At 42.1% G+C, this 18,729-nt stretch overlaps 1 protein-coding gene across 1 annotated transcript in view; it reads right to left on the reverse strand.

The window, feature by feature from the left end:
- lrpprc (leucine-rich pentatricopeptide repeat containing) overlaps positions 1–18,729 on the reverse strand; it is a 59,505-nt gene that overhangs the window by 10,639 nt on the left and 30,137 nt on the right. The window contains exons 24-32 of the mRNA XM_038737034.1: positions 17,174–17,298; positions 14,958–15,064; positions 8,423–8,491; positions 8,237–8,327; positions 6,942–7,084; positions 5,133–5,256; positions 4,144–4,270; positions 1,813–1,901; positions 1,520–1,724 (exon numbers count right to left, since the gene is read on the reverse strand). Of these exons, the coding sequence (XP_038592962.1) occupies positions 1,520–1,724; positions 1,813–1,901; positions 4,144–4,270; positions 5,133–5,256; positions 6,942–7,084; positions 8,237–8,327; positions 8,423–8,491; positions 14,958–15,064; positions 17,174–17,298 (1,080 nt within the window). The remainder of the gene's footprint in view (positions 1–1,519; positions 1,725–1,812; positions 1,902–4,143; positions 4,271–5,132; positions 5,257–6,941; positions 7,085–8,236; positions 8,328–8,422; positions 8,492–14,957; positions 15,065–17,173; positions 17,299–18,729) is intronic.

The raw sequence follows: 18,729 nt of genomic DNA on the forward strand, positions 1-18,729 counted from the left end.
TGAACACTCAGTGAATGTAAATTGTGAGACACAAAAAACGTCCAATATGGCCGTAATTTCAAGGGATATTGGGTTGGGAGAAAAACAATACTTAAGCCTTTACCATGATTTATGTATCAACTATCAAAGTGTGATTTGACCCCTGGGGGAGGAACATGCGCATAAGATGTATCATGTGAAACTGACCAGATTAAAGAACAATAAAAAATGCACCCACATGCTTCTTTTAGACTTTGAATATTTTGTAATCGAACATGAAAATATAGTGGTTTTCTCTTTTTGTGCTTTACAACCTCCCTCTGAGTGCAGGGCAACTCATTCTTCCACTGAGCTCACTCATCCACGCTCGTACTGTGAAATGTTTTTCTGCTGAGGTTGCTGCAACCAAACAAAGCCTGCAAACTAAAGCGCTACAAATCTAAAACAACTCAATCTGGCAACCCGACCTCGCTACTAACATTTTACGCTCCCTGCACCCTCCCCACCGTCACTAGTTGTAATGAATATTTAACATACAGGGTGTGTGTGCATCTTTGTGTATGTATATGCGAAAGCGTCCAGAGGTGGGGAAACATATCTACGCTGATTGTTGCGACTGGGACCGTCTGAATAATTCAGCAGGGGGCCCCTCTAAATGTGGCGCTCTGCTTTCTGGGCCTGCTTGCTTTTCCGCCCGGGCTCTTAACCAGTCAGCTTGACTCAGATACAGCGGGGACGCTCGTGTCAGAGCCGCTCAGAGCGCAGCCCGCAGGGGTCAGGGTTCAAGCTGACAGGCCCGCGCTGCGAGGGCCAATCGCGCGTGAGACTGTCTTCCTATTCTTCGCTTCCTGCTGTCCCTCCAAGTTGGCATGGTGACGCACCCGCTTGAGCTGGGGCACGATCGCTAATGCGGCAAGTGCCGCAATGAAAGTTTGATGCACAATGTGCTTTATATTTTGTTCTCTGTTGTCTGAGAAGCGACAAAGCAACAGTGGAGGATGGGTGTTTTCTTGACATTAAAAGGAATCCATGAATAATCCTATTACGCCTGTGTCTCCTATTTGTACTTGACGCCCCGCTCGCCCTGTAAGCTTTTACTTTGAGTGTGTGTCAACCCGTGTCTTGTCACACTCTGCTGCTGGTACTGCACTTAACTGTTTACAAAATAGTATAAAAGATGGTACATTTAGTCATAAATTTAAATTATATTTTGCTCATGTAACATGCAGCTTTGCTCATCTATCTGTACTCCATTTGACAATATGTAGTTGGTATTCGTCTGCAAGGAATGTGACATGACGACAACTTCCTCAAAACATCAGATTTACGGAAACATCTGAAAGGCCGCGTATGTTTAAATGTGACTTATACTTTGTGTAGACTTTTATGTGATTTTAGGATATTTCAAATTACTCTGATGTTACGTTAAGTTTTGAGACAATGCAAAAGCCAGAAAGTTTCATTTAAGTGCCTCCTAAACTCATACGTAGCTTTCACAAGTCCATTAATAAATCACCACATTTAGCCTTAGCAGTCTTACTTCTTGATGTGTGCCAGGGCCGTGTTGTTGACAAACACCATGCTGGACAGGTTGGGGGTTGTGCCGAGGCTCTTCATCAGGGACTCAACTTCCTGGATCCCCACCACATCGCCATGGCTTCCCAGGGCCTGAACCAGTCTGGTGACTGCAAGCTGCGAGGGCACTTGGTCCGCCTGCAGCATGGACTTCAGTTTCTCAAGAGCATCTAATGAAGAGCACAAGAAGTCAGTTGTATGTATGTGTGAATGAAATGAGTACATTGGCGTGTTACCCCATACATGTCTGTTTCTTACCTTTGACCTGGCCTTTCTTGCTGTTTGTGATGATGAGCAAACTGGTGGCGATGTCACTCAGCTGGAAGCCCGGCACGCGAGACACAGCACTGAGAGAGACAAAGAATTTTCCTGGTTTGGAATACTTTATTTTGTAATCTTTTGTTTTGGAAGATGTACTGTTTAACACACTATGCAACATGTCAGCTGCTGAAAGTCTGTGGTATCATCGTGCGTAATGTAATCCCATGTTGGATGGGCAGTTGCATTGCTATGATGCAAAAATAAAAGATCATCATTTACATTTCAATAGATGTGAGATTATGTCTACCATGGTTTCATGTGTTGGCTGCAACATGTAACTTCTTACCAGGGTGGATTGTACACAGCTATTAGAAAGTCCATTATTTCTAACTTCAGAGCTGATACTGTACCATTAAAAGCAAATCTTTAATCTGTGATGACTCAGTTAATATTTCTGTGGCATTTTAGTCACAGCTGAAAGACAGAAGACAGACAAGACAATGGGAACAAAAAGAGCCTGTTGTGACCGTGAAAATAACACCAACATCAAACAGTTGATTACTTCCTGCTGAGCTGCTGCATGTGTGTGTATGTATATCTGTGTGTGGTATTATGTGGGAGGGCGGGGATGGGTCACGCTGAATGCTGAGGTATTGAGGCGGCCGGTGGCTGCCCCGCTCCTCACCACTTCTTCCTCTCAACTTTCCCTCCCTCGCTCCATCTGCTAGTCTATTTGCCGTTCTTTTCAGCCCTCCTCCTTTTCATTTCTTTGCCACTAAAACCTCAATCAAGCTTGCCTCCCGTCTTTTTATTTTTTATTTCTTATTATAGCCCTGCAACTAGATTAATCCGTCCGCTCAATTGAGCATCAGGCCGGCAATCCTTATCATCACGGCGACACCAGGCCAAGCAGCATCCGGCAGCTGTGACCCTGTCACAGCGGAGATTGGAGCGGGAAACAGGGTCGCCGACGGATTGCCGTGGAGACCGAGCAGTGGGAGTGTGCGGTCAGAATTATTCTTATCGGGTGGAAGAAAATCTCTAGAGGCTGTTTCCCACACACCTTTCCCCAACACACACACTCTCCCTCGCCTTCTCCTTCTAGGGGTATTGTGCTTTAGCCAATGAATCCATCATCTACCTCTTCCTCTCTCTCATCATCATCACGCTCTCCCAATCCCTTAATCTCACCATAAGCACCCCGCTGCTCAATTCTGTACAGATTACCCAAAAACAAACACACACACCAAGACAGAATTAATTCTTATAGCGTCTTCATTAACCTCGTACATGATTAAATCTAGCCCTCCTCCCCCTCGTGCACTCCTCCTTTCCTATTTAGCTCCTTTTATCTCCTTCCTTTCCTCCCCATTTCCATCTTTCCCCGACTCTCTTTTCAGCTCATTTCACTTCTCATTTAGAGTGCAGATAAACGAAGCTTTTATCCAGGCAGGGATGCCATAAACCAATTCAAACAGACTGGAGATGGGTTATCACTTGTATTGCCTCGCGCTTGTTGAAACACGGGTCTAAAATTGATACGATTATTTCTCCTAACATAAGAGAGTGAACCATGTTGAGCGAAGAAAACAGGAATGAGACTGATAGTGTAATAGATGTTTTCTTTGCCTACAAATTAGTAGCTGCATCTCTTCTTTCTTGTATCATGCCATTATATTATTATGCCGTTTTTTTTTTAACACTTTGCTTCTGTGTTTTTCCTCTGCAGGGAGAAAGTGATATAAAAAAAGGACAAAATGAGATAAAGAAGAGGGAAAGGGAGGAGATAACCTAAAAAGACAAACAGAGCAGAGAAGATCAGTGCTGCGCAATGCACAGATCTCTAATACCTCTGTCTGCCAATCCATCTGTCTCCAGGCTCAAGCCCTGATATGTTCCCCATAACACAACAACACATGATACATTACTAATTGGGAGAAGATTGATGTTTTTGTGCAAAGTCAACCACTTCCCAGAAAAAAATAAAATCTGTACATCTAAGCGTGTGTGTTTGGGGCTGTTCATATCCAGCAGCGCTGAGTGTGTTAGCACACAATCAGTTTATAATCCTCATGTCTATTGAGAAGATGTAGTTTTAGCCTGAGGTGACCCAGTGCCACAGACGGAGGAGCAAGGGAAAGTAGCAGAGCATTAGCCACACTGCATGTTGAATTTGTTCTGTTTCTAACCAAGATCTGTCTACCCTGGTGGTTCGATACTGTTCAAATAAACTGTTTATGCCTAGTATCATAACGTGGAATAGACAGTAATACTTTTCCTCTTTTGTAAGTTTCTTTTCATTGCAGAATAAGGGGTTAAGGCACTTACATGTCCTTGACTACCATGGCATCCTCAATGGATCCCTTGGCCAACAGGGCACGGATCAGGTGGTCATAAAGGGCAGGGCCTAACGCCATACCCTTTTTATCTGCATCCTTCAGCATCCCATAGGCTTCTGTGGAAAGTACACAATACAATGCCAATTTAATTTCACTAAAATTCAGATTTTTCTTTTTGGTGACTCCAAACTGTCAGTGAGTACTTGTGAAGTCTGTTTTATGCTCCACCAGGCTCTGTGTGTCTGTGAGATGTGAAAGTATTGTTAGAACCGTTGCAGTTCTACACAGCTTTATAAGGAGTCAGTATTTTTCAGCTGAGGAGCTTGTCTGATAGTGAGACAGCTTCTGAAACCCTCACACCTTTACAACATGGGGTGGGTTATAAAGGTGTCTGTGGAGAAAGTATGCAGGGTTACACTATTAATGCCTTTGAGGTAAGATTGTCCAAGTGTGTGTCATTATCTCCTTATTTAAACAATTATCACATCTCAGCCCTCTCTGTGACTGCAGTGTGTGGCTGTTGAATTGCTATAAACACTTGATGGACAGCCGTGGTCGGTTAACACATTGTACTGGTCTGTTTCGAGAATAACTTGATCTTGAGTCCAATTTCATATCCATAGTTAAAAACTATACGGTTGACTCCCAGCAGCTCTAACCTGGCACGAATCAGCAGAGTAAATGAGAAAATAAAAATGTTGCAGCTGTTTTCTTCAGGATTTGAAACCAGAACTGAAAGACTAGTGTATAAAACTTGACGTGACTTGGCAAGACTGAGGACACCAACTGGAAGCCCTTGTTGCTGATTGTGCTGTATGTTCTAAAAGGCAGTTGTTTGCTTAAATAAAAGTGATAAGCTAAAAGTATATCAGGGCTGTAGGAAACTTTACACACCTCAGATTTCTTCTGCTTCTTATTGTGTTTAAGTTTGCCTCTATATCATGTGGGACAACAACACTGCGACCTCCTGCTGCTTACCTTTGGCTTTGCCCCGTTTACAAAGGGCCATCAGACGGACCTGGTATTCACTACTGCTTTCAGCTGTGGCAGGGGTTGTTGCTGACTTGACCTGCATCTTGGTGGCAGCTTGTTCATACCAGGTCTGTAAATGACACACACACACACACACACACACACACAGAGAAAGCGAGAGAACAGTGATAAAAGTGTGATGTTTCCATTAAAACACAGCTACAACTCAGCATTCAAGCCTGTATTCATGTTCAACTGTGTGCTGGATGTGAGCTGGTGTGTGCAATAATACAGGGCAGGGCCCCCTAATGCTCGCTCACCCGTGTAGCAGTGAGGGGAGGGGGTTAAGCTGTATTGGCTGGGGGCAAATTAGGTTTGGCACCCCAGGGGCAAAAGAAAAAAGTGTGTGTGTTGGAGAGTGTGTGTGTTGGAGCCGGGGTGTCAACTCAAGAGCCCCAGGGGTCACCAAGTTCATCGCTCCAGGCAACAGCAATCACTTCCTGTCTCATCATGCTTCGGGCTACTGGAGCACACTCACGTGCAAAGCTGAGGAAAAATGCAGCAAGGAGGAATGGAGCACTAGAATATTATATTATTTAAAGCAAAACTCCTCCGTGTTTTTAGTGTATTCAATTTGTAGTACATATTCAGATTCCGTCAACTTCATTTAGTCTTTTGGTCAGAATACAGTCGAGGCCACATGAACATATATCACTAAGAATCCAGCAACAGCCATATGGTGGCATTTAGCTGCTGGCTAAATTAGTCTGGCATTACAGATTTACAGACAGATCAAGCTGTAATTCCTCTCACCAGCCAGCCGGTCTGATTGACCACACTTCAGATCAGAGCTACAATCCTGTTTCCTCTGCATGTAATGAACAGAGGCTTAAAGTGGGATGGGGAGGTGGGGGCTGTATGGAGAGAGCAGTTGATAAGAGTCTTCAGAGGTTTTTTGGGGTTAGTTCTTATGATTATAGGTTGGGGTCAGCTTGCTCTTTGGTTAATCTATGCAGTACGAAAATAATTGGGAATGGGACCATTGTATTTTAAATGATGAGTGCAGCTCCAGTTTAGATTTGCCTCAAACACACTCAATACTCATGTATGCAGTTCCAATGAAGCTCCTTGCTCAATACTTTATTTATTTATTAAAGTACTCTTATCTATTTAGCTTTTTGGAATATGAGCTGTGCTATATTTTATGCTTTTATCAAGGAGACCTCTAATATCAAGGTAGAGCTGCAATTTACGATTATATTCTTTTGTGATTAATCAATTAATCTATATAATGTAAGAAGTCTGTGAAGGTTCTCTGTCATCCAGGTCACAGTCAAGGTTGAGGTCAAAGGCAACCTCAACCTTCGTTGGATAACGTAAGAACATACTGCGAAATGACTGACTATGACAAGGTCCCAGAGACATCTACAAAGTGCTTTTTGTACAAACAAAAAAATATTCGATTTACAATAAGAAAAACTGCAAATTACATTTGATAAGCTGGAAAATATTTGCCAGTTATGCTTGATAAATTGCTTAATAATATTATCAAAATTGTTTTTGATATATATCTATCCATCAACTAATCATTTCAGTACTATAACCACGGGTACCTCCATCCCATTTCATCCAAGATTTAAGGACAGAAATGTATGTACCATTGTGATTTGTGTTTAACCATCAGTGCTGCCTGGTTGTGTGTTATGTATGACCTCGGGCACTTTCAGAGGAACCTCCCAGCAATTATTCTTCTGAATAGCAGATCAGTCTAATGAGCGTTACTGGGATGTACATATTATAAAGCTGGGGTTTTACCTCAGGCACCTCAAAGGGCACCTCCTGGCCATTATTCTTCAGGATGTCTGCCAGCATACGCAGGGTCCTCTCCCGGGGAATGACGTTCTCCTCCTGCATCTTCGTCCACACTGCTTCTGCTTTCTGCCAGCTGTTTGTCTCTTCTGAAAACAACAAGAAACAAGGCAGTGGGAATGAGAAAAGGTGTAAATTTATGACATCCAAACACATGTGGTGTACAGACAGTCCTTATTGGTTACATATTTGTTGCAGCTCACCACTCAGCCTGCACCACAGAGTCATTTCTGACAAAGCGCTCCATGCTGAGAGAGGACAATCAAAGCACTAATCTGATCAACTGACTGACTCCTAACTATGGTGTAATTTAGGAAACACACCAACTAGTGGTGTGTGTGTGTGTGTGTGTGTGTGTGTGTGTGTGTGTGTGTAGAGAAATGGTGGTAATGGATTGACAATCAGGTTTAACACTCCAATCACAACTGTGATCTGTACTGCTCTCCATTGCAGCAATCACACCATGTCTTCTGCTCTTACTTCTGACTGATCCCATTCTCTGTCACGCACATACATGCCCACACACAGAGCCAGACTGGTGCGTGAAATCTGGAATCCTGAATTCATTCTTAAGTTATGTCTAAAACATATTTTGAAGTCACAATGACCTTTGAGTCAAAAGCGTCACCTATCGAGTGTGACCAACTGTGAAATATGGTTACAATCTCCCTTTCTATTCCAGAGTTATGATGTTGAATAATGGCAAGAAAAGTGTTTTTCCAGGACATGATGCCACAGTGAAGGTTGTAGTTGACCAAAGTGCTTTCCAGATTCAGAATACACAACAGATATACACAACAAAAACAGTAGGAAAGGTCAATAATGTCAACACTCTACTCTGTTTGAAAGCCAATGAATAGAGGTGGGTCTTTAGCAAGGATTTGAAAGCGTCAGCAGTCCGAGCAATTCTTATTTCAAAAGGTAAAGTATTCACATGATTAGGAGCAGCTACTGAAAAGACTCGGCCACCTTTAGTTTTTAACCTGGATCTGGGGCCATCAAGGAGCATCTGAGCAATAAAATCTAAAAATCAATCCTGAAGCGCACAGGAAGACAATGAGTGAGGCTAAAATGGGTTGCTCACACTTTTTAGTTCCAGTTAGAACTCAAGTTACTGCTTTCTGGACTAATCGTAACCAATGGAGAGATGACTGAACCACTCCAACATACAAAGAATTACAGCAGTCTAGTCGAGATGTTATAAATGCATGGATTTACTCTATAGAGAGACAGAAACTTACTGCAGAGACGGAGGATGTAACTGTACATCTCATCTCTGTCGCACTCAAACAGCTTGGCTGTCATGTCCACCATCTGCTCCAAGGACTCCATCTATATGAAGAAACATAACAAAATATCACTCAGGTTGGGATTTTTGCTTGTGTGGCCGTGGTTTCTGTAGTAACCAGCCTATTTGTCTTATTTACCTGGTTGGCAGAAATGCATTTCTCTGCATACCACTGCAGGCGTCCAGGCCTTGCTCTCAGCCCGGGGGTCTACAAAAAGAAAAAAAAACAGAGGAGAATATATAAGGAATAAAACTAGAGTAGATAAATAACAGTAAATATTGCACATACCCACAATCCTTTATATTTATACTCTTATATTTATATACTCTTTATCTATCTACCTTTGACAAGTGTGCAATTGCGACAAAAGAATTTCCCCTCTGGGATAAATAAAGTATTTCTGATTCTGATTAACAGACTGTAGCTGCATTAAACATCTACTGGGTGTCATTGTATGCATCTCATGTGTGCATCATGTGGATGCTTTTCTCAACCTGTCTGTTTTCTTTTTAGCGATTTTACTGTGTTCCCAGATGTCAGCAATAAACTTACTACATTAAATGACAAGACAATGTTATTAGGGATAAAAATGCCAAATCCAAGTAGTCATCAACAAGAATTATCATTCAAATCTTGCCTAGGGTATTTCAAAGCATCAGACCTAAATCACAATGCAAGGAGGATAGAAAGATACACGTATTTTACAATTATAAATTTATAACATCAAACCATTAATGCATTATCCATTGGGTAAATGTCTATTGATCTACACAAACCCATCCAGACTAAAAAGGATGGCATGATGAATGTGAAGTTAATGTTTGTGTGACCTTGAGTGGGCTTAAGCATATAGGTACATAACATAGGTACAAGGCAGTGCATCACTACACAAATAACACACCTGTCCATTAAAAAGTGTTTAGGGGAGTCTGATGCAAGCATTTGGCATCAGAGCTGCACAGCAGGGCTGCAACTGAAGATTATTTTCATTATCTATTAGTCTGTGCGTTATTTTTTCTGTTAACCAATTAATCATTCATTTATAAAATGTCAGAAAGCAGTGAAAATGTCCATCCCATGTATCCAGAGCCCAAAGCTGACACCTCAAAAATGCTTGTGTTCGACCAACAATCCAAAATCAAAATATATTAAATTTACAATCATATAAAACTGACGACATTAGAGCTCCATGGTGGAAAATTAAATACTTTTCATTATAAATGTCAAAAAAAGATCTGTGTAAACTTTTCATTAGCTTTGCTAAAGTCTCTTTTTAATACAGATGCACTGATGCAATACCTGTGTCTGTAGTGTACTGTGAAATTAAACTGTTGTGTGAGTCTGTGCGTTGTAACAAAAAGTTGCATTCTGCATTTTAGCATGTCATTGATTGAAAAAACACATGCATTTTTAGATCCAAAATACAGATTAAAAATACAAAAAAAGGACAATAAGAATTTAGGTTTAAATGTACTGGCTATAAAGTCCCAACAGCCCTAAATAGTCTTGTATTTTTGGGAGATTTGTAGTACTTTAGGACAGGATGATATGCAGATAGAGTTCGTGGGCTGTCAAATAAGGGCTGACATAGATTGATCTGCAGGCTCGTGTAGCTAAGATTTAGCCTGATATGTAGAGTGACTAGATGATTATTATCATGGAATAACAGTGATCAGGATTTCATCTGTCTCTTGGGGCTTTGATACAATCTGAATACGACTAGGATTAAGAAATCTCCCTCTCCCTCTCGTCCTGGTAATCTGGCTGAGAAAAAAAAGAGAAAAAAGAGAAAGAGAGACAGAGTGATCTGCCAGGAAGTTAATCTGAACAGGGATCAACAGCGCTCAATCCCCGCTGGCCTCTTTGATGGGAGCCCATCATACTGTGAGAGGCACTGCAAAGTCAAGAAAAGACTGGCTTCATCCCTTTCTGTGACCATCCCTCACTGGCGTCATCCTTTCCTCTTTCAATCCCCACTTCTCTCAATCCCTCCCCACTTTCTCCAAATCTCCCCTGCTCCTGCTCGGCCTTTTTCCCTGCCTCTCCATCCATCCATCCGGCCCAGGCAAAGGCATTATGTTCTTACCCAAGCAGCCAAAGGGACAAATTAAAATGTGTTGCTCTCTCTCTCTCTCTCTCTCTCTCTCTCTCTCTCTCTCTCTCAGTCTGTCTAATCTTCTTAGAGACTAAGGCCCAGTGCAAGTGCTCCATCTTTTTGCCTCCGATTCCGTTTACTTGGTAAAGTCTTGCGGGCTCAAAGCAGCCTTTGCGCATCTACTTGCAAACACACGCACACACTCACACAAATGTGCTTGGGATTTGGAATCTGTCAGGACAAATCTCCCTAATCTGGGCAGAAAACAAAATCCTCAGAAATAAGAAGGCACATGATTTGCACACGCACAGGTGGATCAAAAGAATACAAAGTAGAAACACCACAGACACTCTCACTTTCACAAAGAGATAATGGAAAAATGTCATCAGGTCAGATTATGTCAGGACAATCCTCTCAGGACACACACACACACACCAGAGTGTATTAAAGTCCATCACTCTGCCTCTTTCAGTCTTGTGTGGCCTTACAGGTTTCTCTCTCATCCTTATATACAAAGAAAAATACCTTGTCTCACATCCACTTAACAAACCCTCTCCATCTCAATTCCTAATGTTCTAATTCCACTAATCACCTGGCCACTTAGTCCACACACACACACACAAACCCCTCTCCCTAACACAAAAACACATAATGGCTCACCACTCTTTAGCAATACTACCTAACCTTGACCACCACACACATGCGCGTGCCACAATAATAGGCCCGGCCACCTGACAATCCTCTACCTAACCTTGACCATTTAGCACAAAATTGGCCACCTTTCTCTATCATTACATTTAATTAGCTGTGATTAATCAGCAGCCAATTATACCAAACACAGCCCAAAGAGAGACACCACTCTGGACTGCCACTTGACGCTCTCGGTGGGGGGGGGGGGTATTTGTAAGTGTGTGTATGCATATTTGAGTGATAGATATGATCCTATTGTATTATATATCCACAGAGCTATATCTATCATCAAGTACAATAAGTTCAGAAGTAAACTTTCTGTTCAGAGAATTTGTTCTACAAATCTACACAGGTTAAGTGGGCAGCAGCTTGTGAAATATTTCATGTTAGTCAGAACTTACAGAAGGTCACCACCACACAGTTGATTATACTTTAAAGCTACATTAATCAATATTATTATATTAACAATGGATGAAATACCTAGTAACCCAGGGTGAATTTGTCATCCACCTCTGCAGTTCCCCTCAGCTCTATGAAGTCTTTTAGCTGATTGTTTTGGTTTTCCAGCCCACAACATTACTGTTTTGGAAAGAAAGCTCTGATTAAACCAACTGTACGCTACCTGCTCAGCACTCAGTCAGCAATGAGCTGGGTAACATAGCGGAGTATTTAGGTTTAAGAACCAGATATTTCCTAGAGGGAATCTTCGAAACCAATATGGAGTGAACATCAGTTTGCCAGAAGCACAACTTTGAATAAATGCTAATGTTGCTCCACATCCGCTGGATGTGGTAACTGATTGCTGACACATTCTCTCCAACAACTTTATGGAAGCGATAATATGTCAATGTTGCCCAAGTGGTGAAACATTTTTGGCAACAGACCTGAATGTTTTCTGTTGTATTATATAATTGTAAATTGAATACCTTTGGGTTAGACAAAGCAAGCGAAATGAGGATGTCAGCTTGGGATCTGAAAAATTGTGACGGGATTTATTTATTTTTTTTAACTATCATGTACTACTAATAGAAGCGATGGTGAGAGAGGGGAATGAAGTTAACTGACTGAACTCTTGGTCATTCCAGCCAAGCAATCTATCCACCATAACATCACACTACAAATTGACGCCTCAACCATCACTCCAACCAGGGTGGTGAGAAACTTGGGTGTCATGATTGATGACCAGCTGTCCTTTTCAGACCATGTTGCTGCTGTCTCTCAGTCGTGCCGCTTTGCTCTATACAACGTAAGGAAAATCAGGCCCTACCTAACTCAGTACCCCACCCAGCTTCTGGTACAGGCCATGGTTATCTCTCGCCTCGACTACTGCAATGCCCTCCTAGTAGGTCTTCCAGCTTGTGCGGTGAAACCCTTAAAAATGGTTCAGAAGGCAGCAGCGCGTCTGGTTTTTGATCAGCCCAAAAGGACGCATGTCATTCCATTACTCAGTGACCTCCACTGGCCCCCCGTGGCCTCCAGAATCAAATTCAAGTCACTAAAGCTTGCATACAGAGTGACTACTGGGTCTACACCCATCTCCCTAAACTCCATAATACAAACTTACGTTCCTTCTCGGCCGCTACGCTCCTCCAACAAACGCCGCCTGGCTCTGCCATCCCTTCACACAAAGCAATCCCAGTCCCGGCTGTTCTCATCTGTGACACCACGATGGTGGAACGAGCTACCACACACCATCAGAGCAGGGACGTCCCTCTCTAACTTCAAGAAGCTCTTGAAAACTCATCTCTTCCGAGAACACTTCCTCTTATAACACCTCTAACTCCTAACCTCTAACATGCACGTCCTGTGCTCTTCTTCTTCTATCCCCTACAATTATCTTGTATTGATTTCACTTTTTGTTAACTCTTACTTCCTTCCCTAGGTATTTACCCCATTGATGTGATATGTACTATGAGCTCTTACTAGTATTTATTGCTGCTCTTACTAGTATGTATTGTCAGTTGTAGATCTGTATTTGATGCTCTGTTGATGCTTGTATGTTGTTCCTCAAATGTAAGTCGCTTTGGATAAAAGGGTCTGCCAAATGAGTAAATGTAAATGTAACTGGGGAATGCAGGCTTGAAAAGGTGGGTTTGATATTCTATAATAAGTATATTCATAGACATAGATTCAAGACTAAACACTTAACTTAAAAGAATTGACAGATTGTCATTTATCAAGCAAAATGTAATTGTGACAATTAATTGAGAAAATGAAGAAAACAATGAATCTACACTGAAAATATTTATTAACTTCCTAATTCTAAGATGTGTATAGGAAGCCATCACATTTAGCAAGAGGAATTTGCTTTATTTTCTGTTCTCAAGGGAGAAAAGGGAGGTTTTTTTTTGTTTTGTTACACCTGAAGATGCTACATCCATACTGTGCCATTTGAAGATGTGCCGGTTTATGTGTCCATGACAAACCAGACAAACGCTTATATATTAAACACAACAGATGGGAGTCGGGTTGCTGAGCTTTTATCACTCTAACCTACATCTTCCATTCACATCAAGGACACCATGTACATCTGTAGTCCATTTACAAGACATCACCAATCTCACACATCACTGGTATGTAGCTGGCTTTCTGTTATAAGTAGGATAACAGTCATACAATTTAGCAGAAGGGGAATGAGAGCCATAATAACAACATGTCAATAATATTTAAGAGGGTTTGGAAATCCTCAAGAGGGACAAATCCCTCTTTTAGTGCACACAAGGACACGAGAGAGGGAGTTAAGGTATTTTTCCCCCCCTCAGTTTTGTTCTCATCCTGATCAGACCACATAATGGCCTTGTTTCCCCTCCTCTGATGTCAGGCTCATCCCTCTATTTGTTTATTCATCAATCTCTCTCCCTGTTATCCAGTCCCGGCCTGGCTGTTCGTTTTATCCATGTGAAAATCGCTTCTTATCTGCCCGCTTTGCCTCTCTCTTATTCTCACTCTAATAAACAGGGCTTACAGTTAGATTTAAGATGACAAAGATATACATATTCATAAAATATCCAGGTCAGATGAGCTGCAAGAACAAAAAGAGTTTGGCAATTACATTATTGTATGTTCTCTGTAGCACATGACAGTCGTGCAGATGTTATCCGGATTTTTATTCAACCATTTTTCATCCTCTAAGACTGAGAATCAGGTTTTCTATTGAGATCTGATGCAGCAGGCTGCAGTTAAACAACAAACCACAGACGCTTCAAATAAAGAGTAAAAAGAAAAAGAGTAAGAGAGTAAAACATAAAGAGTATCAAGTCACTTCAGCTGTTTGTGGAAACAGAATACATCAGGACTCCTATGTCATATTCTGCTTTAACCTCTGGGGCAGAATAAAAAAATAGGGAATTGGTGGGAATGAAGCAGATCTGAGTACAGTACAGTACGTGGTGCAGGAATAGTTGTGGCCAAACATTTTATTGTTTATCATTTACGATGGAAATTATTTTTAAGTTAATTAAAATAACAGCATCGCTTTTTTGTGAAATTTTCTCTCTGTTCAAATCATTAACTTGTTTTGATATCATAATGAAACAATATAAATTACTGTTTGTTATTATTGGAAACATCTCAATATGGTTACAATACTAAAGGAAAGACAAAATCTGACCAAGCTTTTGGCACTTGACGGTCTCTTCCATACTTTGCGCTGCAGACAGCATTAAAATTTGATTTCTCGACCGATCCATGAAATAACTGCGATCAAATACATGGTCTTAAATGAGAGGTCCTCCTTTTACTTTTTTAAAACGAAGACACAGACATTTCTGGAAGAAGCAGCATCAGAAAACCCAACCTGGCTTTCACAGTTCCTGTGTGTGTGTGTGTGTGTGTGTGTGTGTGTGTGTGTGTGTGTGTGTGTGTGTGTGTGTGTGTGTGTTTGTTTACCTCAATGATCTTACGAGCCTCACGGTAGCGGCCTGTCTGGAGGAATGCAAAGAACAGATCATACAGCATTGTCATCTCTCCCCTCTCCTGACTCACAAAGTCCATGGCTGGAGAGAAAGACAGACACAGACAGACATACGGAAACAAAGCAGAGAAAGGTCATGAATAAAGATGCTTGCAGGGTGAACAAACACACCCCACACTTCATCTTTTCACTCCGATTCCATTATTTGGCACAATGTCCCAGGCACAAAGCAGCCATATCAAGTCTGCTCTCAAACAAACACACCGGTCCCGAATGAAAGTCTAAGCTCTCCCGGTAAACTTAATAAAGCGCTCTGCTCAGCATTACGTACTATCTCTGTCCAGCAGCTTCAGGACAGGTACCACACACACACACACACACACACACACACACTTTCAGTTATCCAAATGGACCTGCATATTCAGCAAAGCAGAGGAAGAAAGAATAATTCCTCTCCCTTTACTTGCTGTTAACTGAAGTCAACAGAAAGAACAATGAGGTGCGTTTGGTTTTTGAACTTTAATCAGTAAGTAGTGAATTCGTGGTCTACATCTAATGTATACAAGTTTATAGACAAGTTTCACACCAGTTCGACTTAATATAACAAATACTTTCTGGGTACAAATCCTAATTTGAGGCTTTAGTGGAAGATGGAACCAAACTGGCTCATTAATAGCACTACTAATGTATATGCTTTTACACATCCCAGGTTCATGTAGACTTTTCCATGACAGAAACCTCCAGTTAAAACCATGATGTATGATGACCTTTTGTTTCAAAATAGGTCAGTGGTTGCTATGGTTGCCAGAACACCCACATTTCAATTTTTCTGTTGATGCTTGAACTCAAACCAAAGTCTGGCATCTTTTGCTTTTAGTGTGTTTTGGGCCAATGAAAGCCAGTCTGCCCATTTGATAGTTCCAGTTCACTTCTGCTTTTATTTCAGATGGTGCATTTTAAGGTGAATTTTTTGACTATCTATGCACTGCAACAGCATGGGTCCATGGGATCAAGCCATGGTGCTGCAGGCTGCAGCACTCAACATGTTCTAACAAAGCAGTCAGGTCAAGTGTGGCTCAAGGTTTATGTCATAAGTAATCCCTCTCTACTGCTTTATCTGAGTGAGTGGGAGACAGAATAATTTGTTATTTAAAGATCCGGTGCTTGGTTGGCACTGGTTTATATATTGACCTCTGTCAGACAATCGTTGTTAAAGTCATTTATTTTTTTTAGCGACTGGCTCTGAGGGTCTGCCACCTTTTGGGGGGGTCAGAGACAAGGGTGGGAGGGAATGGTGGGAGAGAGAGTGGGTGAAAGGGGAGGGAAGGAGGTGGAGAGGTGCTCCACCGCACGGATTCAACCTTTACGCACTCCAGAGCCACTTGCCCTTGCAGCAGACTGAACTTGACCTTTTCACCACACTGCTGTCGACATACAGGGAAACTGTTCAAAATGTGATCGGCCGACGTGCTTCACCACGACCGCGGTCTAAACCTCTCTCACTCTCTGATCCTCCCACACACTCCTGGAATTGTTGGCGCTTGTTACGTGCACGTTAATGCAAACACTGCACGGACACGTTGAATTAGCCCCATACACACAAATGAATAATAGAACAGAGTCAACCAGGAGAAACAGAAAGTTTGATCAAGCTGAGCTGGAGTGAAAAATGTTTTTAATATGGCTGCAAGATGCAGTGACAGTGTGTACTGCTGTTCTGAACTTTAATGAAGCCACAGAAATGAGGCCCTTTGGACATAAGAAGCCTTTAACTGAGTGTGATGTTTGTGCACTTAAAAACTATGGCTTCATGCAGACCATGAACTGCAACATTCCCAGTTCAAACACAACTGGGGACCTTTGTTGCATGTCTTTACCTCTCGGTCCTGTAGGTTTAGTCTATAAAATGTTGTAAAATAGAAACAAATACTGAAAACATGTTTTGTTTTCATTGTTGCTTATTTTGCACAAAGTGTTTAAAATCATAGATAGCAAATTTAGAATGGCGCAAATCTTCACATTTGAGAAGCCGGAACCTGCAAACGCTTGACTTTTTAAATTGTTTTCGTGTGGTAAACTACTAAGGTTATTAATAAAAATACTCAATAAATGTTGTGTTGATATACTAATTTAGCTTTAGCACTAGACTGATGAATGGGGTGAGACAAAGCATGCAGGATAAATGCGTAACCTTTTTGCAGCAGTTCGGTGTCTCCTTTCTCCACCAGACCAACGATGATGTCGTGGATGCGAGGCAGGTGGTTGTAGCGCTTCTGACACTCCAGTGCTGCTTCAAGAGCTCCAGACAGATCCTTACTGCAGGCATGCCACCACACACACACACAGAGAGAGAGAGAGAGGAGAGAACAAGTTAGAAGTCAGGTCTGTCCAATCACTCATGTACAGGATTTTGTCAGTAGAGAATAGAGAGTATATCATGGGGTGTTAACCTTGTAACCTCCTATTCGAGCACTATGACCCGCCGCAACAATACAGGCCTTTGAATTTATGACAGCACAACTGTGGGTGATGAAGCCTTTTGGCCCCAATACATCATTCTCACACAATCAGGCACACTCACACACACCTGTCTGCGAGGGCCTAATGTCTCTCTGGACAGGCTTTTAGAGGGGAAGCAATGCAACAGACAAAAGGACACAACTGATCTTTACCCTCTCTGCTCAGCTCCTCTCGCGCCTTCTAACTTCTCTCCCTCTTTCTCCTCTTTTGTCCTTACCAACCCCCTTTAACCTCCCAACACTACTTCTTCCTCTCATTTCCCTTTTCTCCTGATCGTCTCCTCCTTTCCCTCTTCTTTCCTTCCATCCTTCTATTTTCCTCCTCACCATCTTCCTTTTGATTTCATGCTGTCAGCTCTCACTCCCCTCCAATGACCTCAGCCCCCTGCTGAGCAATTTAGCAGAAATACGGCAACAACATTAGACCCCCCCCCCCCCCCCACTACAACAACCACCAGCTCGCTCCCTTCATCTCATGCCATTCTTGCTCGAACTATCCTCCTATCCCTCCCGAGCCGACGAACAAACAAAAGGCAGCGCAGAAGGAGGATGTGTGTGCCTGATGGAGTGATAACGAGAGAAGTAGAGAGACAGATAGGGAAAGGAAGCAAGTAAAATGCGAAGAGAAGGGGGAGGGAGAGAGACCACTTCAATCCCTGCTATTGTGACAGTGCTGCCATCAATCTGTTGATTGGGTAATTACCATGTCAATCACACAGAGGTCAAAACAGATAGGGCACCCATGGGGGAGGTAGGGGGCAGAGGAAGTGAGTGAGAAAGAGATAGATGGACAGAGTGCAAGAGAGACAGAGATTGAGAGAGAACAGCTATAATTTCTGAAGTGTTTTCTCATCTAATCAATTAGACAAGTGGATAAGCGACATATGCCCAAATAGATCAACAACTCTGTGGTAAAAAACAAAAAAAACAAAACAGGAAATAGTATGACCTTGAGTTCGGCTTCTGTGAGGCAGGAGCAGAAGAGAGCGATGGAGGGAGGAGGAATGGAGTGATTAGGGTTAGAAGGTAAAGAGGTCTACTAATTGAAATGAAGAGGGACAACATTATTCAGCAGTGCCAGTCAAGAGGCTGTTCAACTACACAACAGTCTGACTGAACAACACAGGAGAGAGACTAAGGGACTTTTGAAAATGAGAGAAAGAGTTTGGAGATAGAATGAGACCGGGGGGGGTGGGGGTATGCAATTTACTACAGAAATACAACATGG

Source organism: Micropterus salmoides, unplaced genomic scaffold (genome assembly GCF_014851395.1).
Source record: "Micropterus salmoides isolate LMB-PRFRI ecotype aquatic unplaced genomic scaffold, ASM1485139v1 Ms_hic_scaffold_22, whole genome shotgun sequence".
In the NCBI taxonomy this organism is placed as follows: Eukaryota; Metazoa; Chordata; class Actinopteri; order Centrarchiformes; family Centrarchidae; genus Micropterus; species Micropterus salmoides.